The 23,757-nt window shown below is 41.1% G+C and overlaps 3 protein-coding genes across 9 annotated transcripts in view; 2 read left to right on the forward strand and 1 right to left on the reverse strand.

The window, feature by feature from the left end:
• The window catches only part of ndnfl (neuron-derived neurotrophic factor, like), an 11,875-nt gene extending 1,985 nt beyond the window's left edge, over positions 1 to 9,890 (forward strand). For both annotated transcript variants that reach the window (XM_008429224.2, XM_008429223.2), the window contains 3 exons: positions 736 to 988; positions 4,227 to 4,351; positions 7,743 to 9,890. In XM_008429224.2, coding sequence (XP_008427446.1) covers positions 819 to 988; positions 4,227 to 4,351; positions 7,743 to 9,193 — 1,746 coding nt within the window. In that variant the 5' untranslated portion in view covers positions 736 to 818 and the 3' untranslated portion in view covers positions 9,194 to 9,890. The remainder of the gene's footprint in view (positions 1 to 735; positions 989 to 4,226; positions 4,352 to 7,742) is intronic.
• A 1,649-nt stretch (positions 9,891 to 11,539) lies between these two features.
• Positions 11,540 to 14,854, forward strand: dnajc9 (DnaJ (Hsp40) homolog, subfamily C, member 9). Its single transcript, XM_008429231.2, has 5 exons — positions 11,540 to 11,902; positions 12,134 to 12,274; positions 13,412 to 13,666; positions 13,775 to 13,861; positions 13,955 to 14,854. Exons 1-5 carry the CDS (start codon positions 11,729 to 11,731, stop codon positions 14,063 to 14,065), a joined length of 768 nt encoding a protein of 255 aa, XP_008427453.1. The 5' UTR covers positions 11,540 to 11,728; the 3' UTR covers positions 14,066 to 14,854.
• Positions 14,855 to 14,861: 7 nt separating this feature from the next.
• Positions 14,862 to 23,757, reverse strand: part of fam149b1 (family with sequence similarity 149 member B1) — a 9,484-nt gene continuing 588 nt past the window's right edge. The window contains exons 2-17 of one of the 6 annotated variants that reach the window (XM_008429227.2): positions 22,642 to 22,758; positions 21,648 to 21,792; positions 20,914 to 21,062; positions 20,686 to 20,829; positions 19,823 to 19,966; positions 19,539 to 19,717; positions 19,042 to 19,184; positions 18,156 to 18,194; positions 17,835 to 17,903; positions 17,305 to 17,417; positions 16,975 to 17,199; positions 16,476 to 16,599; positions 16,111 to 16,236; positions 15,891 to 15,972; positions 15,152 to 15,289; positions 14,862 to 15,037 (exon numbers count right to left, since the gene is read on the reverse strand). In XM_008429227.2, the coding sequence (XP_008427449.1) occupies positions 14,964 to 15,037; positions 15,152 to 15,289; positions 15,891 to 15,972; positions 16,111 to 16,236; positions 16,476 to 16,599; positions 16,975 to 17,199; positions 17,305 to 17,417; positions 17,835 to 17,903; positions 18,156 to 18,194; positions 19,042 to 19,184; positions 19,539 to 19,717; positions 19,823 to 19,966; positions 20,686 to 20,829; positions 20,914 to 21,062; positions 21,648 to 21,792; positions 22,642 to 22,758 (2,011 nt within the window). In that variant the 3' untranslated portion in view covers positions 14,862 to 14,963. Of the gene's footprint in view, positions 15,038 to 15,151; positions 15,290 to 15,890; positions 15,973 to 16,110; positions 16,237 to 16,475; positions 16,600 to 16,974; positions 17,200 to 17,304; positions 17,418 to 17,834; positions 18,195 to 19,041; positions 19,185 to 19,538; positions 19,718 to 19,822; positions 19,967 to 20,685; positions 20,830 to 20,913; positions 21,063 to 21,647; positions 21,793 to 22,641; positions 22,759 to 23,757 lie in introns of all 6 variants that reach the window. The other 5 variants (XM_008429226.2, XM_008429225.2, XM_008429229.2 and 2 more) reach the window with 5 other exon arrangements.

Raw genomic sequence — 23,757 nt, forward strand, 5'->3', positions numbered from 1 at the left:
TGTGTGTGTGTGTGTGTGTGTGTGTGTGTGTGTGTGTGTGTGTGAGACATAATACACCTTGTTAGGTGAAGTCAGGGATGGTGTTTTTGTGGAAACTGCGTGACTTTGAACAAATGTGCTTTTCCAGGGGAAAAAAAAGAAACACACAGAGGACGGCAATTACATACTGTCTCTGAACCACACATCCACATGTCAGTATAGATAAAAAAAGAAGAAGAAGACTGAACGCTAATAGAATGTTGGTAAAGCAAACACAGTAAAAGTCATTAGAGCACCCCCTGGTGGTGTTTGGGTATCCCTCCCAATGCCTGTAATGAAAGATGTTTTGAGAGTAGACCTGATTTAAATCCACCAACTAAAAATAGAAATAGAGCTATAAAGGCATCAACTTCTGAGCCGTACTAGCTACCCACTTCACACTTTGAAAAGTGGTGCGATGATCTTTTTTTTTTTTCTTTTTTTTTTTACTTCGAGTGGCAAGCTGTGCTACACACATATCCCAGAGTAATAAAGCAGAGCAATTCTGATCCCCAACATGAATAATTCTGTGTGAACAGGATGGGATGTTTCTTCATATCAGCGAAGCATCAGCCAGTGCAGCTCTTTTAGGGTTTACGGCTGAAGTTTAAATAAGTGCATTGCTGTGTGTGTGTGTGTGCGCGCGTGCGTGCGTGTGTGTTTGTTGGGTCATGGGCTCTGATTGATGCTCCTGACCTTTCCGTTGCACATTTTCAGAGCCTGGGAGATACAGCCGCGGTGCAGGCAGCGAGGAAAAATAAAGAAGGGTCAAAAGAGGAGAAGGAGAAGCCGAATCAGCGATGGCGTTATCCTGGTGTCCCTTTGCAACTTTGATGGTGGTTTGGGGATCTTTGACGCCCCAGGTTCACTCGGCGCTGGCACCGGAGAACGAGGTGCCACTTCGCCCCACCACGTGGTTACCGGAGGGGAAGGTCATGACAGTAACTCTACCGAAAGGACGAACTCGAAGGTAACACAAGCGACAAAGAAAATGGGAGTCAGGACTTGATTTAGACCAGTCGGTAAATATTTGTTCATTGTTGAAAACTAAAAAAAAAAGGGGCTTTGGTTTGACCATAAGAAAGACTGGCAATATGACATGTTGCTCAAAGAACTTTTTTTTCTTTTCTTTTTTTTTTTACCTAAGTGGCCATTTAGTGTCAAACAATGTTCAACAGCAACACCAAAGATGATACACAAGTAATAAAAAAAACACATATAGATATAAAAAACATATAAATACATAAAAAACATATATATATATGTTTTTTTGTTTTATGTTTTTTTTTACTTGTGTATCATCTTTGGTGTTGCTGTGAACATTGTTGAAGCAGCAGCTTTTTTTTATCTGCTACTCAAGAAAAATATAGAGATGCTGCAAGCTCTCGTGTCCTGCCACTTCTTGACCATTTCTTCAAGTTCAGGATTTTAATGAAACTATTTGAAAGGAATGCACCATTTCAGTTATTGTTGAACCATTGGCAGCCTATTGCAAAATTGTTACAGTTCACCACACTCTTGGCAGCCTTGTAGCAGTTGCCGGTTTGCAATCTGGAAAAGAAAGGCTCTTGTAAAAGGATTTACTCCCTCCGGTTGCAATCAAACCAAAATTGCAGCTTAAGAACAAAGTTTAAAAGAGCAAAAATCCAAACTTGTACACATAAATAAATCTGGCCAAAAATAGCTAGAAACCTGAAACCTATTTAGGAAACATATAATAATAATGATAAGTCAACAGGCCAGGTCAATAACCAAAATATATGTAACAAGGCAGAACTCAAACATTACATAAACTCCAAATCCATTGTAGTAGAAGAACATGTAAACTCCCTAAATATCAAACAATGACATATAAGATTCAATGTGAAATCACAAAATGTGCCCTATAACATCAGAAACCTCCTTCAACATGCAGTTTGTGTTCACAGCACTGTCTTCTGACTGGAGGTTTCATTATCAGAAGTGAAAGTGGCAAAGGATGATAAACATGTGGTGTTCCTTCACGAGGCAGCAGATAAACCCAACTATAGGATAAATAAAACATTTCAAGACCTTTCCTGTTTGTTTGTTTTTTTTGCTCCATGAAAATTGTTCAACAAAATGCAAGTCAGGAATCTCTCGTGGCTGTAAATACGTAGCAGTCGAGTCGGTCTTTAAAATAAAACCAACAACTGCCTGGTTTTGTTTTCAGTTTGGAGCACTGGGACGCTCTCACAGGAAGCTTCTCATTTACATAAAGTCACTCACTGTTTTACACAAATTATGAGAGAGGAACATAACACTCTGCCTCTAGAGATGCAATACGACACTGCCAGAATAGATTGTGCAGCTTTCGCTATAAAAATAGAATTATAGTAATGAAAAGAAAGGCTCTTGTAAAGCCTTGTTTATTTGTAACACGGCAGACCAATAAAAGCCAGAAAACTGCTGTAATAATTTTAAAAAATCTATACACTCATACTCCATAAACCAGTCGTATTCCATAAACCAGAATATGAGTTTCAATGACTCGTGTTTGTCAGAGGAGAAGTACCCTTTGAATATAACAAGTTTTAAGCAGGCGTACTTTTCATTAAGATCACATTTCTGAATTAAAAATGTTTTCTTTTTTGTTTGTCAGATCTAATAAAATGTCTCAACTGTTGTTTTCACTAACTAGGTAGAAAATCATCGTAATTAATGGTAATAAAGCCACTAAAGCATCAGTCTGTGTGTAATTAACCTATATAGAGTGTTTTACTTATCAAATTGAATTTCTAAATCCATCCATCCATCCATTTTCTGTGCATCCTTGTCCCTAGTGGGGTCGGGAGGGTTTCTGGTGCCTATCTCCAGGGAACGTTTCGGGCGAGAGGTAGGGTCACCCTGGACAGGTCGCCAGTCTGTCGCAGAATTTCTAAATTAAATTAACTTAATTTGCCTGACTGCAAGTGTGAAGTAGTCAGGCCTGGTGTCGATCACTGCTTTTGCAAATGAGGCCTTCCAGGTTATATAATGTAGGAAAAAAGTTTGGGTTTTTGAATTTGTTTTGCTAGAACATCATCATCCTCAGGCTTCAAAATATTTAATTCGTAGTATGAAAAATTCAGCAAATGCACAGCCAAGCTGGAGCTCTCTGTTTTTCCTTTCTTTATATATGTTTTACTTGATGTGTGTATTTTTTGGTAATTCAAATCTAACATAGATACAATTTTTCTACGTTGTCAAGTTGAATAATGTAATCCCTCTTGATTCATTTACCCGTTACAATTTCATACTTAACACTTTTGAAGAGGAAGTACTTCTTGTTCCTCGACAACAAAACTAGCTTAACGAGATCTCTTCTCGCTAACTCACACTTAGATATGTATTTGGTTGTTGTTTTATTAAAAAAAAAAAAGGGCTCACAAATTCTGTCCTTCCTTCAGTCACATGTCGGCAACCATCCGTCTTCGTGGAAGAGAAATCGCAGCTCGTTTGGCCCGAACGTCTCATCACAGAGCTCCCGCTTTGCTTTCTGAGAGGCGGGAGCTGAAAATTACGTCTCCCCGTGTGCTGCAGTCTGTCCACCGGTGCAGTCATGCTGAACCGCATGGCAAATAATGGAGAGAAACACTGATTCGGGAAATTAATCACTGTTAAACAAGCAACTAAGTGCCCTTGAAAATGACATTGCTGCACATCTGTTTGCAAATAGCCGGCATCTGGCCGAGATCATAAATGATTGTGTTTCTGCTTAAGGATAACAAATATTTATTAGAACTCACTGACGCAGTTATGAATTCTCATTAAGTAAAACTAACTGTACATAAATTACAATAAAGCATAGCTTTGTTTTAAAGTGGCATCAACAAACACAGCATTCCGGCTGATTGTGAATGTAATTACTTGCTACGGATATTAATGGCCACATCTGATTCCCAGTCTAGACCTTCTGCAAAAATAATGACTAATTTGCATGTACTGTAGGAAAGGGAAACAATGGAAGTAGAAAATCTGGAAAAGTTTGCAACATCAAATCAAGCTTTGATCGATACATTTAGAAGAAACCAGCCCTAACTCCTCTAAAACCTACATCCACCAAAATGAAAGAATTCGACTGCACACAAAACGTCAGTGGGTAATATCTCGTCTCTGCAGCTGAATTGAAATAAGATGTTATCTCTTTTGACATGCCCCATGAAGAATGAAGCCAGGTCCTCTGGCTATCTCTTCCTGCCTGTTCGCAGGTTATATTTCACACTGAAGAAGAAGACCTCTGCGATGTCGGTGACTGTGAGTCCCTGCAGCCTCCCCATCGAATGGAGCCTGGCCGCTCGCACTCTGAAGGACAAACCGCTCAAAAACCTGCAGTGTGAGTAAACAAACTGCGCCTTCCTAAATCCTGAAGTTCATCGCCAAATCTTATTAAGCTGAGACGATCAATTAGATATTATCGTGACCCTCTCTGGGTTAATTGGGGGGAACGGCATGGCTAATTTTACCTTCGGTTGTGTTTGTAAAAGAGAGGTGACTTTGGGAAGGAGAATTCATAAGCAGCATTACTGTATGGATTAAGAAGATGAATTTTACAGACGTTGTTTAAAGAAGTAGTGGACATTGTGTAAAATCAGCTTTTCTGAGCACCTTCCCCCACTCAGCTCCACCAGACTAGTGGCAGCAGCAATTAGCAAACACCTGATGGAACTGCGCATCTGCTTAGCATATCATAGGATCTACTCCTCAGCCCATCGCTACTAAGAACGGTTGTAAATGCCATCATGAGAAGCCTGTTGCAGTGACGTGTCAGAAAGAGTAGGTGCTTCTTAAAGGGACAGAGGCCCAATGTCAAGGGGCCAAATTCAAATTTCTTTTAATTTATGTTTGACAAATACAGCATTTTTGTCACAGCTGGAGGTAACAGTTACTTGATTACACTATAACAAGGAAGTATGGACCTGGAAAATACACAATGCCACCCATTACACATCTGCTTTTGTTTACTACTGCATATCGCAACCACTTTATGTGGCAGGCAGGCAGGCAGGCAGGGTATTTCTGTGTGTTTTAAAAAGGTGATTGTCTTAAAAAAACATCTTATGTTCAAGTTGAAAACAGGAGTAAAGATACACATAATTTAAAGTGCTGTGCATTCTTTCAAAGTCAGACAGGGCCAGTGATTGATCATATCCGGTTCCCACTTTGTTGTATATTTTGACTCCGAGTTTCTATTTTTAAGGTATCATAAAACAAACACTTAAAACGGCTACACTCTGTTTAATTTAAATACTTCTAGAGCGAGGACAAACTACTGGGCTCTGCAGTCCAGCAGGATTCTGTAAGCAAACGTGTTGAGTAAACTCGCGACAGAAATCTTCATTAGATTCGATCCACAATCAAGGAATTCAAAATAAACCAAGAATAAATCATCCTTTGGTACTGAACAGGCAGAGATGGTTGGACACAAAAAACATGTTTGATTTTGTTTTGTGTGAGTGTGTCTGGTAACCTGCAAAGGTTACCTGAGCCAGCTTTCCCACATACAAAGATTATATTATGAAGTTCTAAAATGACACATAAATCATTCAGACTCTGAGCTTGTGGGTCTCCATCGCCAGCGTGAATTATTCACTTTGATTCTGTAACATTTGGTCTCGACTGAGCAGGGATTTTTCAGCTCCAGGAGACATGAACTGAGAAAACAAGTGGTGTTGTTTTGCTTTTTGTGTGTGTGTGTGTGTGTGTGTGTGTGTGTGTGTGTGTGTGTGTGTGTGTGTGTGTGTGTGTGTGTGTGTGTGTGTCTAGGTGTGTGTGTGTGTGTGCGCGCGCGCGCATTTGTCCATTGCGTCTTTCAAATGAGGAGCTTGCATAGTCCACAACAAAAACAATTTTTGTCTGAATGAAAGGCAGTAATTTGACATTCGACAGTTCATGCGGCTGTTCATTAATTAGGTGCAGAGGAGTTTTCTACATCTGGGTTATAGGTTGTGTGCAGTTTGAAGAGGGTTTGCAGCTATGCCTTTGGTTTCATAACATAAGTAGATATTATATGGATATGTGCACAATTTGATTGGTTGATTGAATTCCAAGATATTTTCAGTATTAAGCTATTGTATTTCCTTTACCCACCTTTGGAAACAAACACAACAAACATAACAGATAAATGGATTTTTGTAAAAGGCAATTCAGCAACAACAGAAAATAAGAAAATAGAAAATGTATTGTTGTCATAGTAAACAAGCTGCTGCAGCCTATAATAATCTGAGATAGATAGATAGATAGATAGATAGATAGATAGATAGATAGATAGATAGATAGATAGATAGATAGATAGATAGATAGATAGATAGATAGATAGANAGATAGATAGATAGATAGATAGATAGATAGATAGATAGATAGATAGATAGATAGATAGATAGATAGATAGATAGATAGATAGATAGATAGATAGATATTTCAAACTCAAAGTCCAGTTACATTTATTATTTTTAGGGTAGAGATTTCAGCTTACAATCATCTATAAATCCTAATTTTGCCAAAAATCTTTAAAGTGGAGAGAAAGTCTAAATTTCCATCCACACAATAGGATGCTAATACACACGCTAGCAAAAAAAAAAAAAAATCATCGATCAGGGTTGCTGTGCACACAATTTATTAGAAATATGTCAGATTTACTCCTGTAGGCAGTTGCTAACGCTAATGTAACAAGTCATTTTGTCGATAGAAATATGAGTATCATCAGCTAAATGCAAATTCTTATGACATAACTCTTGCTGCTTAAGGGAAAAGAATAAGAATGTATTTGTTCTCAGCCCGTCTCACTTCAATAATCACTACAAGAAGCCAAGGGGCTCATGGTTACACTGGACAAGCAGCTTGATATCTACAGCTAAAGTGGAAGAATCAAAAGATTCTCACTACTAACTATGGGTAGCAACACTGTCCAGTGTGCTTTGCTTGTGCGGTGACAGGGAAGTTACCTAGAGTTAATGGGAACAAGACGAAGGTAAAGAGGCCAAAGCCGGAAAAAAAACCCCTGTAAAATCTTTACAGTGACTTGGCTAGAGGTTTAACTTTTGGCGAGACAACAACCCAAAACATACAGCCGGAGCTACAATGGAACAACTTCAATGAAAGTTTAATCATGTGTTGGAACGTCACAGTCGATTCCAATCTGTGGCAACACTTGAAAACTGATGTGCAAAAATATATTTTGCATAGAAGAATTGGCAAAAATGTCAGACCCTTGACGAGCAAACCTAGTAGAGAAACAAACTTTTGTTTATATTACCTTCATAAAAATTGATGAAACCCACATTTTCCTTGCTTTCTACTCCACAATTATGCGCTACCTTGTTACGACATATCCCATAAAATCCTAATAAGACACATATGTGGTTGTGATATAACAAAATATGAATATATTTAAAGAGTAAATTGTACATACTTTTACAAACCACTGTCGGGAGAGCTGGTTTGTATTTTTTAAGATTTAGGAAGGTAATGTAGCAAAAAGTATTTGTTGAAAATCCAAAGGCTCTTTAATATTTTCAGAAACTGTCAGGGATGGGTAGTGCAAGTTCAGCTCAATGTAATTTCCTTTCCTTGAAGTTCTCACTAGTCTTAATTATTTAGTGTTGATGCGCATAGTTAAGTAAGTTAAAGTTGTAAGTTAAAATAATTTGGTTCAAAACAAGCAAATCTGTTTTCGAGATGAGTTTGACTTCAATGTAGAATTAAATACTCATGTTCTTTTCCTCCAGGGAGCACCAAGAAAAGCACGCCCGAGGTGTGGTGGCGAGGCCCTGGCACAGAAGAGAAAATCCACAGCTTCACCGGTGACACAGTGGATGCCTACAACGGCCCTTCGCATCTCAGCGCTTCTATCTACGTCGTGAGGCTGCGTTCAAAACTGCAAAGCACCAGAGCTACAGTCTTCCTCCACGAAGGCCAAGGGCCTTCCGGCATATTCCCTCGACTACCAGCTGACCCGCGAGTTCACACGTTAGGAGTTGGTATGACCAGTGTCACCCTCAGCTGGCAGCCCAGTGCCTCCATAACAAGCCTCCCAAAAGCCAAAAACAGTTACGATTATTGCGTCCTCGTTAACTCTCTGCAAAACTACCCCAGCCTCTGTGCTGCTCAAGAGAGGGAGAAAGGGGAGAAAAATCGGAGTCAAGGCAAGAAGGAGAAAAAGAGGCAAGCAACACCATGGCCGATCTTAAAAGAGTGGTGGTGGGAGCAGTGGGAGAGTTACCCCGAGTCCCAAAGTCTGCCGTCTTCACTTGCTGATGATTTTGATAATCTTCAGTGCGCATGTCAGGGGACGGAGAACGTTTGCACGGTCTCCGAGCTCCTGCCTGACACCTCATATTACTTTGACGTTTTTGTGTTAGATAAGGTGAACGGGACCAGCGCAGCGTACAAGGGGACTTCTGCGCGGACGCACGAGGAAGCTCGAGCTGCAGTCGTGCCTCTGAGAGAAGGTGAGCTAAGGTGGGTGACCTTTCAGGACGGAGGCTCAGACTCGCAGCAGTTCTTCAGTTTCCGTCCTCGGGGATGGCAGCAGAGTGGCCTCCTCACCTTGCAGAGCTGTGGTGAGGGTGAAAAGACGAAGGTAACCGTCTCCAGTAAGGGACGGGTTTTGACCACTCAGGGTGTGGAAGCAGAGTTAATCCACATTTGGCTCCAAGGAAATCCTTCCTATCTTATCCACTTACAACAAGAAGGACCTGAAACGAGCAAAGTAACTTCTGTTAAAGACGCAGCTCGGCTAGCAGCTCTGAAAGCTTCGGTCAAAATGCAAGTTTCATCCGCCTACCACCGTAGAGGGGTCCCATCTCTGCCGTCCACCTTGCAGATAAAATCTTTCAACCGGCTGCGAGGTTGCAACAGCGTCACCCTGGCCTGGATGGGAACGGAGGAAAGAAGTCTGTACTGTGTATACCGCAGAAAGCTCAGTGGCTTTGATGCAGAAGCTGGGGGAGTATCGGCTCTGACCGCGCCCTGTCTGGGCCCTGAGTCTCGCTCCGACACTGAAAGGGTTCTCTGCAAGTATTTCCAAGAGCTGAATCCTCGACGGGCCGTCACTACAGCTGTGATCGGGGGCCTGGAGCCAGGAGTGGCCTATGTGTTTGATGTGTATCTAATGAGACGCTGGGGGATCCCTATCAAGTATGCCAGCAAGATGGTGAAGACCAGAAAGGAATGCTGAGCTGCCGCCCCCTAGAGGAGGCTCACAGGTTGTCCCGGTTTACGGGAAAGTGCATCAGCCCCCTGGACATGCTGTAAAGAGACCAAGAGCTCAAGCCATTTGATTGTTGTCAGGAGGCATTTTGCAACAAACAAACAAAAAAAAAAGAGGAAATGTTCTCTTGAAGAAAAAAGTGGTCACATACAAACTCCACTTTATCAATGCAAGTGGACGGCAAGAATTAGGGAAGGATGTACACACCAGCAAAAGTTCATAACATTTACAAAACTTTTGTGCTCTTGTCATTTTGTTCCTCGTTGCAGATCATCACAATGACATGCCAGTCATCCAAATGCTTTTTTTTTTTTTTTTGCCTGTGTCTGGGTACAATGGACGGGCAAGGTTTGAGATGACAGAAAGTCATTATAAAAACAACAAAGGAGACTGTGCCAAAGACGCAACAGAAGCAGATGGGGCAATAATGAGAGAAGATCTGAGACGTAGGGATTCGCAGCATGCACCTGCAGAGCTGCATTTTGTACAAACTAATAAACACAGATGGAAATGATCTTGAGGATGCTAAATTCAAAGTCTGTGTTTGTCTTTGTGTTCTGCTTTCGCATGAAGCAGTGTGAAATTTCTAGTGGCTTGCCTCATTGTCTTTGATGTATTCTTGTGCTGCTTCAAAGTCATCAATAAATACTAAGGTATCTGTGTACTCCTGGGTGATGGATTATATTGTATAAAGCCTAAAATATGAAATCTTCCATCAAACAGCTCGAGTTAACTTTTACCTTGTCTGTTCTGGCCAGAGAAATTTTCAATGCCTGGAACTGGTGATAACAAATGCACTGTAGGACAGATTAAGCATCTAAGTTCTCTGACAAGGTACGGTAAGTGTACAGTACCGGATGCCTTTTTGATCAGCTCCAATAAAGATGTGTCAAAAGCCATAAAATAAATTGAGGTTTTATTGTAGTTGCACAGTCTCACACTAAAAGTATTAGACAAATCTTCTCTTTGACTTAAGCATAATTTATCCAGGGGGGAAAAGACTGTTAACGTATTCATTTTTAACAAAATCATTGTTGGCACAATTGTTTATAACCCTGCTGTTCATAATTTAAACAGCCCCATTAATCCAACAGGATAATTTATCTTCCCCTATAACACTATTGAACAATTCACAAAGTTGAAGCACCATCGTCAGAGAGATTCCTCTTTTACACAATGTCTCTATTTTTTTCTACTTCTATGTAGGTTTGGGGAGAATGATGACCACTAACTGCTGGAAGAAAACTAAATTTGTGTCTGATAAATTAAATATGTGTTGATTCAGCAACACAGTATGATCTGGTAGAAAGACTAAATGAAAAAAAAAACATGTTTCATTTAATGTTTGAGTCAACCACATGTTTTTTTTTTTTAATGCACTGGTATTTTAAAGAGTGCATGATGCCATGATGATGATGCTCTCATGGCTAACAGAGCCACATAATCACAGATCCTCCACCATACTTAGCATGACTGCTTTTCCACACTCAGCATTCATCCTTTGTTTCATGCAAAATCCACCTACACCATCTGTTGCCCAGCAAAATTTTAAATGGTTAGATTTGTGATGTTAAGACAGAAAAGGCCTTTTTGGTATGGCATGCATCCTGAAATTACAATTGGCAAATTGTGCTGAGTGATTCGGCTCTTTGCTTCAGTACTTCAATATATAACTTTGGTAATAGCAATTGAACTGCTCAATACACTCCAGTTATTTGTATAATGTGAGTTTATTCATTTAAACGTTCATTGTATTTTACACGTATTTATTGTTTTCTGGATTTCTTAATAGCTTTCTTCCAATATGCCAAATGTATTTTTTTCTAACCTTTATTTTTTCTTCATATTTTCTATTTGTGGTGTCAAAATGAAACAAAGGTCTTTAAGCATATTGTGACAACATGACAGTAATTCACACATAGATGCTGAGGGACAAGTTTCTCTTCCAAAAAACCTTGGAAGCCCTGATGGAATCATGAAGCCTTTTAATAGCAAAAGATGTTATTTAAAATCTGCTGGACTCTATTAGCAAACCTGAAATGGGTCATGTCTCGGTCAGGATAAAGAAACGAGGGGTAACTCTACATTTTTTTCTTTTTTTTTTTTACGTTGTTTGAATCTCAGATATTGTTAAATTTATTTTCCCCATATTTTACTAATTATACATTTTTTTATATAGCAGTTTAATTAGTCCATAAAGTGTATTAATGGAGGGTCGAGAAGGGGTGAAACAGGAAAAAAAAAATGCTGCGTAAAAAAAAGGCAGGCTCTGAGTACAACCAATGAAAGAACGCGTACAATGTTACGTAAGCGCGTCCCTGCACGTACGGATGTAAAGGACAGGCCAGCGCGCCAAACTGACATTAACAGCTTAGGACCCGCAGAATACTTGAGCAATTATTTAAGTATTGGCGTCAAATAATCGATTTAGATCGTGTGAACACTGTGCCAACTAGACCCTGTACCAACTTACCCGGTTAAACCAGGACTCTTTGTTCTACGATGGGTTTGCTCGAGCGGTGTCTGGAGCTGTTCAACACCTCCAACCTCTACGAGGTTCTGGGTATAAACAAAGAGGCGAGTGAGGCAGACATCCGAAAGAACTACTACAAAGTGTCGCTGAAGGTCCATCCAGACAGAGCTCCAGACGACCCGCAAGCCACAGAGAAGTTTCAGGTCAGCTTTCAAAACTGGCAAGCTAGGAACTAGCATAGCTAACAGAAGCTAACTTATATTTGCGATAACTTCTGTAAAACCTAACATTAGCCGTCTTAAAAACACAGTTATTGCATGTTTTCCGTCAGTGCTGCGGCACCGACACGTTTAAGAATCGAGTTTCAATGCGGACAAGAAATGTTTCGGACTGTTGATTCACGGTTACATTTGAGTGTAAAAATGTACCCGTAGGTGCTGGGAAAGCTTTATGCAGTACTGAGCGACAAGGAGCAGAGGGCCGTGTATGATGAGCAGGGGTTGGTGGATGAAGAGTCGGACGTCCTCAGTCAGGACCGCTGCTGGGAAGAATACTGGAGACTGCTCTTCCCCAAGGTACTGAAGCACAACAGTGGTCACGTCCCAAAAGCAGCACTTGCACAGAAGTTGTTGTTTTTGGCTAGACATTTATCAAAGCTGTTTTAGTGCAATGCCCGTATATTTATGTGCATTTATTAACCTCAAGCCTTGTGTGCATAAACTGCTGATAGATTATTAGTTTACTTTTTTATCAATCATAGACACCAGTATCATAATTTCAGTTATTGTGGATTTAAAAGGTTGCAGTAACCATAACAAAAAACATTTTGAATAACACTGAAAGACTAGAAGTAGTTGTCAGTTTTTTGTTTTTTTTTCCCTATCCAAAATATTCATACATGCCCATTAATATTTAGATAAATGTCAGTAAGCAAGTCGCAGGACAAGCACACACTTTTTATTGCATCAACACATTTTGTGGATGTTTAACTACCACTCTTATCAGAAACTAATAGAGTTCATTTGAAATAGGTTGATGTTAACCCACTTTATTCCAGAGTAAGACGTGGTGACTCTGTGTTTTTGTTCTCAACATTAAAATTTGACCTAGTTTTAACCAGCTAGAACCAAATGGAATAGATAAAGCAGGCTTATATCAAGACTCTGAACTAGCTCTGGCCCTAAACCTGTGAAAAACCTGTAAACTACGCCCAAAAGCTGAATAAGAAACAACTCAGTCTAAATTAGACCTGTAAATTCTGTCAAAAAAGAGAGGTCACACACATTATAATAAGGTCATTGACCTTGTTAATGGCCAATAAAATGCTTGTAGATGTACAATTTGCTAAGAGTCATTGAATATCAGTGAAGGTGTATGATTATTTCTGAGCCTTTATGCATAATTTTTACTATTCAAGTTTTTTTTTTTTTTTTGCATCGTCATTCCAACCTTGAAACGCATCATCAAAAGTTGATTTATTTAGTGGGATTTTATTTATTTTTTTGTATTGTGTGTGCGAGACACTAAATCAAGCAGAAAACCATTCTTCACTTTGCTGAAAAGTGTTTGTTTTTTCTTTGTTTGTGCATCTGTATGAAACTAACTCCATTTTAAATATTTGCTCCTGATTACGATAAAAAAAAAAAAAAAAAAAACTGGAGTCAGAATTAGGCTGCCTGTTACGGTGATCCGTCTTCCTGTTCCTCTCCTAGATCACAGTGCAGGACATCCTCGAATTTGAGAAGAAGTACAAGGGGTCCGACGAAGAGCGGGAGGACGTGATCCGGCTGTACGTGCAGCACGAGGGGGACATGGATGCCATCACGGCGTCGGCTCTCTGCAGCTCTCAGGAGGACGAGCCCAGGCTGTGCCGCATCATCCAGGCTGCCATCAAGAGCGGAGAGGTGGAGGCCTTTCGAGCTTTTACGAAGGAGAGTCGGGCGAAGAAGAGGGCTCGGAGAAAGAGGGTGAGAACTGAACCGTTTCCTGTTCTTGCGCAACACATGCACACGCAGAGGCAAACTTCTGTCATCTTCCCTCTTCGCTAACGCCGTTGGTTGGAACTGATCTTTCAGGCTGACCGGGAGCGAGAAGAAGCCGAGGAAATGCAGAAAGAAATGGGGCTCGGTGAGGACGAGGAGAGCCTCGTCATGATGCTAAAGGTATCGCGTCCCTACGTGGGTCTATCTACAAAAAAGAAATGCAATAGGTTCTGTTCGGCTGGCCTGACTTTAATCTCTTCCACGTTTTTGCAGAAAAACCAGCAGTCCAGAGAGAGGAATTTCAACAGTTTGCTGTCAGATCTGGAAGCAAAGTACTCGCAAAAAGGCACGAAGCCACAAAAAGGAAAAAGAGCCAAAAAATAAATCTTAGGGGGGGAAAAAAAAAGTTTTTTATGTTGTTATTCCAGTTCAGACAAAAGCAAAAGTGTTTTAAGGATAACTGATTGCAAACCTGTTTCAGCCTCCACAAACATGTAAATCCTCTTATTTCTTGTAATGTGTTGTAAAAGTTCTATTAATAAATGCATGCGTTTACATAATTTATACACTTTATTTATTTTTTATTACAAAACAGATAATAGCATTGAGGAGGGGGAAAGGTTGTCACTTTGTCTCCCTTGTGAGAAACAAGTAAAGAAACTATTTGTGCACAAACCCTGATGTTACTCGTCAAAGTACGACCAGTTGGCTTTGCTCAAACAAAGAGCAAGTAAATTATATTAAATACACCACTTTGTTCAGACACCATAAATAAATTCCTTTTGTTATTTACAAATAATGTGTATGTTATAAGATTCCTACATTGTAGGATAATTCCGGCAAAAGCACCTTGAATATGGAGAGCTATTGAGACGGTGCTGTTTTTATGAGGGCCGGTTGGATCTTGATACAGTACGAAGCTCCCTGACATCAGAGCCGGGAGGAACATGTCCTATGAGCAGATATGGTTTATAGGTTTCCCTGCATAGTCATTTACGTTTACAGCAACACGTGAATATGCTGATTTTATACAGCAATAAATACTCATTCTCATCAAACATGTGAACACATATGACCCCATGCTGTACAAAGACCGATCGTTTTTCACGTTTGGCAGGCCCACAAGGTGATTTCTGAAATACAAAAAAAAAAAAAAAAAAGGCCTTAAAAAAATGTAATCAACAAAAACAAACTACTTCGACACAAGACTGAGGGCAGAGATGAGGCTGGTAAAGATGAACAGCAGGGAGGTTGTTGAGATCAAGGGCCCGGGGGGGAAGAACTACAAGCCAGGCCTGCTGGATCTGGATGAGATGCCGCTGCGGGTGTAGGAGCGAGACGGAACAGGAGCGACTGCTGGAAAACAGAGGAACATCCGACGATAAACCTGAGCTGTTTTTGCTGCTTATAAATGTAATGTTTCACACAGAAGATGACCTAGCTTGAGTTCAGCCGAGTTATTTTACTGACCTGCGACGGGGCTCTGAGGCTCGGGCTCTTCTTCGTCTTTGATGGGCGACGGCCCCAGCAGGTGGTGAGGATATGAGTCCAAGAAAGACGAGCTGCTGATGCCGAGACTGACACCGGTCACACCGATTCCCAGAGAGTCTGAAGGAAAACATCAACGTGGAAGTCGTTAAACAGCCCTAATAGAAAGTTAAGCTGTTAAAAACACTCCAGTGTGAAGTGAGTTTCCAACTAGCTGAGAAATGCCAATAATTACTGATTTCTTTCAGCAATACAATTCAAAAATAAATCTTAGAGAGTGAAACGTTTGTGTTTCTGTTCATTTTGGCGATTGTGGCTTATAGCCAACCAAAACCTAAAATTCAGACTCTCAAAAAATTAACATATTACATAAAGACAATTAAAATTTGATGCAGAAATTGTAGTTTTTGGAAGAGTGGTCACTTAATAGGACAGTAAATCCCAAAAGTGATTTGTTAAAGAAGCTAGCTGCTCACACAGGGTTGTACAGAAGCACATTAACTGAAGGTTGAGTGGAAGGAAAAAGTGTGTAGATGAGAGAAGAAAAGGAACGACCACATTTGTGCAGCATCGACTAGACCCGACTGCAGCCGTAGTTCAACCATGAGATATGTGATTTAAAATGAGATGAACTGTATAATGGAGCATAAGTAACTATGAGCAACTAAAGTACATCATGTGTTTAGTCTTCTTCCGGGTTTTGAACAACGGGATTTCTGACCTGTGCCTACAGAGGCTCTTCCTGGCCGACCCTGCCCGATGTTGTCCAGCACAGTGAAGGAACTCCGGTATGGAGTGTCTGACTGAAAGGCAAAATCAAGAGATTCGTCACAACAGCCTTCAATCGGAACATGCAAATAACACATTAAAGGCTGCAGTAAAATATAGAAGCGATGTTTCAGTCTTTCAGAAATAAAAAAAAAAAAAAATAAATCTCTCACCCTGTACGTGTGTGTCGTGTTGGGACGAGAGAAGACGTCTAGTATGTGGTGACGATCCCTCGGTACGGAACTTTGAGCTTCGTCGTTTAAGGCGCTGTGGGCGCGGCTGGAAGGACCTTTCTGGCGCTGAAGGGATTAAATTATGGAACGCAAACCATCATGGGGCAAAATTAACAGCTACGTAGTAATGCCCTAAGCTTTAAGCATTTCACAGAGCGCTGGTTAATCCATTGATGTTTAATGTTACGAAGTGACAAAACGTGAAAAGGTTTAAGAGGCATGGGTATTTTTGCACAGCTCCACACAGCGTTTGACATGTCGGGGATGAACACCACCAGCCATATTTGTGGTGCTGACATCTGTACCTGTGTGGGCTTCAACAGCAGCCCTGGGTGGGACGACTCGCCGTCTCCGGTTCCGATGGGGGGCAGGGGAGTGTTGCGGCTCAGGGCCACCAGCGGAGATGTTAATCGGTCGCTGGCTGTGGTTCTGTTGGAGAGAGGCGGACCGCTTTTCAGATTCTTTATTTTTTTTTGAAAAGTTCATTTGTTTCCAGTTAGAACAATGACAGCTGCAGTTCTGTGACACTGACATTTTATAAACGGTTAGCGTTGATGAGACTATATTTAACTTTAAGGATCAAACGTATTCCAATTCTCTTATTAAGATTTTAACTGCTTCGGGTGGAAAATTAGATCAAAATTAGTTTTATCCAAAGTTCGTCTGAAATTTACGGGCTAAGATCGCTCACAGCCATGACCCCGAGTGACATTTGTTTACATTAAAAAAAAAAAAAGAAAGAAAAAAAAAACGGGGCGGAGAGTGCAGGGTGTTCAGTAGGGTTACTGCAATGCTTCAACTCACAGTCGTGTCCCACGGATGACCTCGTCCAGGTATCCCCCTGTCCCAGCCTGACTCAAACTCGGAACAAGGGGCAGCAAGTTTCGGGGAGGGGGGTTTCGGCGGCGAGCTGACTGCAGTTGGCGGGACAAAGAGGAAGAGCTCTGCTCCAGGGCTCTGCGAGGACGAGGTCTGCTGGAAGGGACGGCGCTCGAGACTGGCCTGTGAGACGGGCGCTCCTCCGGATCCCTGAGTTTGAACAGAGAGAGAGAGAGAGAGAGAGAGACGCACGGTGGATCGACTGCTCTAAACCGGAAACGAAGCTCATTCGCGAAGGGTGAAATGTCTTCTTACTGGCTTCTCTCCAGCACAGCCAGGTTTCTCTGCTGCAGGGGGATGCTGTGAATCACGATGAGGTCGTTCAAGTTGTGCTGCGTTGCCGCTGCCCCTGCAGGCGTCCTGCCAGCCTGAGCGTAGGAAAAACAGGACTGAGTGGAGATACCAAGAGAGGCGGAACATGCAAAAATTTTGAGAAGCGTGGTTTAAGGGCAGAGACGACGAAGCGGGATGCAAAAGAAGGGAGGAATCCCTGGAGAACACAAGTTAGTTACTTCCAAAATACAGCCATCATGCAGCAAAGACACCAAGCGGATAATTGCAGTAAACATTCAAAAAGATTTGAAAAGAAAAACATCAAAGTAAAAAAATAAAAAAAGAAGTTGTGCATCTCACAAATGTGTTGAAGATGATTAAAGAGATGAACAGTGGGGATGCTTTGGTGTTAATCAACAGGCACAAGCACAGATATTCACGATAATGAGCTTCTACAGATGGCGTGCACACATCCCACTACTGCTCTGGCTTGAAGCAGGAGAGTTACATACAGCTGAAGGCCTTTTCTGCTTTTTGGATTTCCATCTGGACTTGTGCTTTGAGCCCCTTGACTTTGTGTTCTTTAGAAAAGAGGGACGGGGGGAGGGAGGATTGGCACGTTCGAAGAAAGACAGCAGATATGGCGAAAGTAGAGAAGAAACAGTGGAGCAAGTAGAGTAATCCAAATTAAGAAGGCAAAATATACAAAAACAGCAAGTCCAAAAATACTTTAGAATAAAGGGACTGAAACAGACTGAGAAAGTGAAGAGCAACAGGCAGGAATGAAAACTCTGGGGAACACAAGACGTCCCGACTGAAAACGCTTTACTTACTGCCTCAAGCACAGACTTCTCCGAACTGATTGGCACCCCCTGGTAAAGACGTTCAGATAGTCTTAAAATAAATCCATCTTTTGTGGTAGGATCATAAGCTGATGCAGAATATTTAAAAAAAAATCTAAATAATAGCTACATTGTATTCAGTAGGGAGTATAACTCCAATTTAGGAAATAACAATCACCACTGGCTCAATCTATGGTACAACACTTTGCTCAACTACTCCCTTTGCCAAAAGGACAACACTTTATGAGTTGTTTTGGAGATAAGCCATTGATGAACCATTTAGCCTGTTGTTTTTTTTGGATTGCTCTATTACTTAGAGACTCGATCGGCATTCATTTTCAGCTTTCTGGCAGACGTTTTAATTTCCCTGATATTTCAAAGAGTTAATGAAGGATAATAAAGTTCCCAGGGCCTGTGGAGGAGAAACAGGACCACTGCATCACAGGTCCTCTACCGAACTTAACAGCAGGCAAGTATCCAAACCCTCACCCTATGTTTCACACCGGACCCGCATGGAGTGTTTGTGGCTTCAGCTGCATACAACTTAAAGGAATCACTAACAGTGTTAGATAATTTGTTAAAAACAACTTTCTTTTAACAGAAGATATTTTTCCCCCTCTAAATAATAATATATAAAAAAAATCAAATCATAAATAAATGAATAAAAATATCTGTGATAATGTGCTGCTTCAATAAAACAAAGCTTGTAGTCTCCTTTTTCAGGGGTAAAATAGGGGTTTTGACCAGGTTATGTCCATGTCAAATTGTTTTCATTGAAGTAGACTGAGAAAAAGTCCGAATTTGTTTTCTGATTAACTCCGACTGATATTTATGAAATAAGCCGCCTCTCATGTCTAGTCCTTCTCAAACCACTGACCTGGAGCTGCTGTCCAGACGTGAGCGGTGGCACTCGGCTCTGACCGAGTTTTGGAAGCGCGGCGGGCAGCGAGGAGAGCAGCATGAAAGGATTCGGAGCGTCTGGCTGCACAGGGCTCAGGCTCCCAGATAGTGTTTCGTCATCTGCCAATAACATATCAACATTAATATTCAGAAACATATAAACGGAGCTTTGACACATTTTACATTTAAAAATTCCCTACTTTTCCACACTCAACTTTACAACTTTGTCGTTGGAAAATAGTAAATAAAAAAGTTCCCCATAGTCCTTAAATTTATGGCAGATATTTTTGAAAAACATAAAAAAAAAAAAACTGGGAGGAAGGAAAGAGAGACAACACAACAAAGGAACTAAAGAGAGGAGCGACACAATCCCGATACGACTACAATCAAATTCCATTATTTTTCCAGACCGCGAAAGAACCCTATATGTGCAAAAGTTAAACTCTATTACAAAGTAAAAGCGTCTAGCATTACGGGAGGTGCAGCACTCCCAGTGACGTTGAACCAGCTCTTTCATCCAGCCGACCAGCTCCCGCCAGACGTCGTCAAACAGCAGGTCGAGAACAGCCTGCCGGCGGCAGCGGTACGGTGAGACCGGGGGCAGGCAGTGATGCCGCCGGACAGACTCCGGACATTCCTCGTGACACTCATTCCTTTTGGAGAAAGAAAATACTCGTTCTACTGTTCTGCGAAGGGAATAGCACTTGCACAGGAGGACTTTTTGGGATTTATGTGATTTATGAATGTGGACAACTCACAAGTCCCGGCTATCAAAAGCCAGATATTCCTCCATCACACCCTCCACTTCAATCACTCTCGGCTGGTCGTAGCTGCTAGGCTCGCTGTTAGGAGGGCCATTGAACTCTTTGATCAGTGCAGCTTTCCTGCCCTGAACATTCAACCTATTATTTTTTTTCCCCCAAAAAAGAAAACATTATTCAAATTATTTTTGCAGGATTCTCAGTACAGGCATAAAAACACTGAAGAAAGAAAATTAGTCTTAAAACACATCTTGAGACGCAGAAAAAAACACAATGCAAACGCACTTAATCTTACCAAGAGTTTTTGGTCTAGTTTCCACAGCAACTATTTCTCATATTTCTTGCTGAAAAGTTACTTGTAAGTTATCTTGTTCCTATTTCAAATGTACCAACATGCTTGCACTAAAGACTAGACAAAAATACTTGGTAAGATTTGGGATTTTTGCAGCGCGTCATGCATGTGCACCCTGATCTGATCACAGCAGCCCAGTTTGTAAGCGTTCTTAGTCAGACAGTGTCGCAGCCTTGTGCACACTACTCTGGAGTCCCATTTGTATATTTTAAATATCCAACAGGACATTGGCCCAAATACCTAATTAACAAGGCAGAGTATGTAGGTCACAGAGCTAGAGTCAGTCAGGACTTATTTATAACAGCTTTAAAATAACAGATTTGCAGAGAAACTACTGAATACAGTGAATAAAGATTGAATGAGCTGATGAAAAAGACGTAACATTTTCGATTCGCTAAAAAGAACCCGATGTGACCACCAGCAAAAGAAAACTACCTCTGAGAAGATAAAGTGCCTGAAATTCTTCAATCAGTCAGCAAACCAGAGGGTCTGTGTTTTTAAAACTTACTCTGCAGCCCCTTTCTCTTTGCCTTGGCTCTTCACAGTAGATTTTCTGTCTGTTGACGGGTTGCTGGCACGACTGACTGTCCCTGGAGTGGCGTACCACTGGAAGCCCTCGTCGGTGGGGCACAAAAGCTGAGTCCCCAGGATCCTGAGGGACACACAAACACACACAGAGAAAATGAAAAAGTAAAACAAAAGCTACGAGCTGAAGGACAAACAACAGATAAGTTACCGAAGATGTGGAAAGCGTGTGGTCCACTGCTGGCATTCGTCCTGCAGCCCCTGGAGTATCCCCCCCCCACAGCCTCTCCCTTCATACAGCTCCTTGTCGATCTCATCAAACATCTGCTGCACCTGCCGCGACGCCGCCTTGTCAAACTCCTGCGGGACGCAGAAACAAAAACACAGTCGGGGAAGATATTTATCCCTCTGTTCTGGTATGCTAAATCTACTGTTGAAAGCTGCTGCTTTGCATTCTGATCCCATCTGCAAGGAGCTGCAGAGTTTATTAAGAAAATAAGCTCCTATGGATTGTTGCAGGTGGAGCAATCATTTGAAATTAAAAAAATAGAGGGACACAGGAAGAAAAAGAGTAGAGCTGCGAGTTATTATTTTTCTTGAAAGCATTAAGAGTTGAAAATAGGTTGAATGTAGAAAGAACAGGGAAGCGAAGCAACGAGAACGAGGTCTTGCATAAAAACAACCAGCATACAAATTAGCCATCTGGTATATTACATGGATACTGTTTCTGTTTCCCACACATTTTCCAAAAGGTGATAAATGCTAGTTAGATTTAATTAAAATGTGGCAGCATGCTTGTGTAGAAGCAGAACAAACTGTAGAGAAGGCATTCAGCACAAAAAAAAAGGAACGTCTTTTACAACTCACAGGGTCGGAGGGAGGTGGGGGTTGGGGAGGGGGTTTCATTTCATGCCAAGATTTCTTTCTGAAGAAGAGCAGACTTACATCATAGCCCCAAGAGAAAACGGAGCTCCTTTCTGTGGAGATGCCGGTTCCTGTGGAGCTGTGAATGCCGGACCAGGACTGGCTGGGTGATACTGAGATGACGGTTGGGCCGTCGGAGTGGTCCGAGGCGGCAGACGTCTGCGAGCTGCATGGAAAACACAGTAATCTTTTATTTTAAATCAGCCAAAGTCAAGACTTGAATCCAACAGAGAAGCTATGAAAATTGATATTTTTACGGATGCTCCCTAACTAATCTGATGGAGGTCGAACTACTTTGACTTTTTGAGTCTCTAAATGCGCAAAGCTGGTAAAGCCATGCCCAAAAGACTTCTATGTTTAGTTGTAAAAAGTGCCATTAACCTTCAACTTCTCCTCTCCGTAAGTCTATCGAACACAATCCTAGTGGAACGCATTGAAGTTTGAGGATGAAATGTGAAACAGTCTAACACCAACACTCAAGAAGTATAAATACTTTGCAAGGCACTGAATCTCCTGTAAGAAATGTGCATAGGGTACAAAATCTGTGATAATGCTCAAAGACTTTTTAGGCCAAACCTATTTATTTTTCTATGTTTTATGTGAATAAACAAAACCGGTCTAATAATATACATTTAAATGCCAAATAAATCTCTTTAATGGGGCTACGGAAATATAATTAGAAGTGACTGGTGATAGAATCAAAGTGGAAATAAGGAGCAAATGTCAACTTAATAGAATATTCTAACAGCCTGCCTAATTATTCATCCTTTTGACTGCACATCTGAAGGAGGCAATGTGATATTAATTAATCCGCTGCTTCTGGGTGTCACATGGCGAGAACTCGGAGAATCGGCTGTCTGCTCAAGACGGTGTACAGTTACAAAATATCCAGAGTGTCTGTGTTTGCGTACTCGGTGCAAACGCTCGTTCTACGTCTTGCTCTGGACATGCAAAGGTTTGAACGTTAAAGGTGAGGGGGTGGGGGTCGAACTCAAGCCTACAGGCACTTGGTCACCTGTTGTGTGCAGAGACGGCTTCCTGCAGGTCATGGAGGTAACGCGGAGAGGCTTTGATATCGTCTGCTTCTTCAGGGAGAGGGTGGTGATCGAGGCTGCTTCGAGACAAACCACGACTGCACAGAAGGAACATTGAGAAATGATCGGCAACGTGGCGCTTGAGGATGAAGCCTGACAGCTTGTCTTCATGATGACATAAGAGAGATGCTGTGTTTCTCTTCTACTGAAACATCATGAAAAAAGGTGGGAGAAGGTGGACTGAAGCAATACTATCTCCCTGGGAACTAATAAAACTTGTAAATGACATTAAACACCTCCAATATGAAAGCAAAAGCTAAAAAGAAAAATTTTACTTACCCTAAGTTTTCCCACCGCTTGAGATAGTACCACAAACTACTTGTACCAAGAATATGGAGCATAAACTGATTGCCATTATTGAAATACACAAAAGTTTTAAAAGGTTGACAAAAAATATTTCTTCATACCTTCTCTGTGGTTTACAGTCCTTTATAATAAGATGCATGAAAAAAGTGCCAGACTAACCAAAGTTACCTAAACTATGGAGCAGAGAGAACAGCATTACATCGCCTCCTCCTGCTGCTGCACATTATGTCAGCCGAATGAAATAAGACTATAAAAATAAGAGAAGTGTGACTATTTGGATATATTTCCAGTGTGATAAATAAAAATTAATGGAGCCTCAGCCATTTGCATTTAGCAGCTAGTATCAGCTTGCTATGGTTGTGTAAAAACATTACTTTTTATCTCATTATTTTTACTGATAATCCATATACCGGATTATTTTTACAGTAGTAGGAACAACTATCGCTTCTCTGTTTTAAAGAAACCACTTGGATCATGTTAAATACTTTCTTTTAACATGTAGATACCTTGAAACTGTGATACTTCACTCAAGGTTATTACACCATTAAAATCTCATACTGGCCTGTACCTACAGCAGGCAATCAAAACATAATCTTCTCGTCTAAACCGCTAAAATTGACAGTGGTGTCTAAGCAAATAGCTACATGATAATAATTATACTGATAACAAATAGATAATGACTAAAGTGGAGAAATTTATATAAAGACCTCCAACTAGTTTACAAAGCACAG

This window comes from Poecilia reticulata, linkage group LG15 (genome assembly GCF_000633615.1).
Source record: "Poecilia reticulata strain Guanapo linkage group LG15, Guppy_female_1.0+MT, whole genome shotgun sequence".
Taxonomy (NCBI): Eukaryota; Metazoa; Chordata; class Actinopteri; order Cyprinodontiformes; family Poeciliidae; genus Poecilia; species Poecilia reticulata.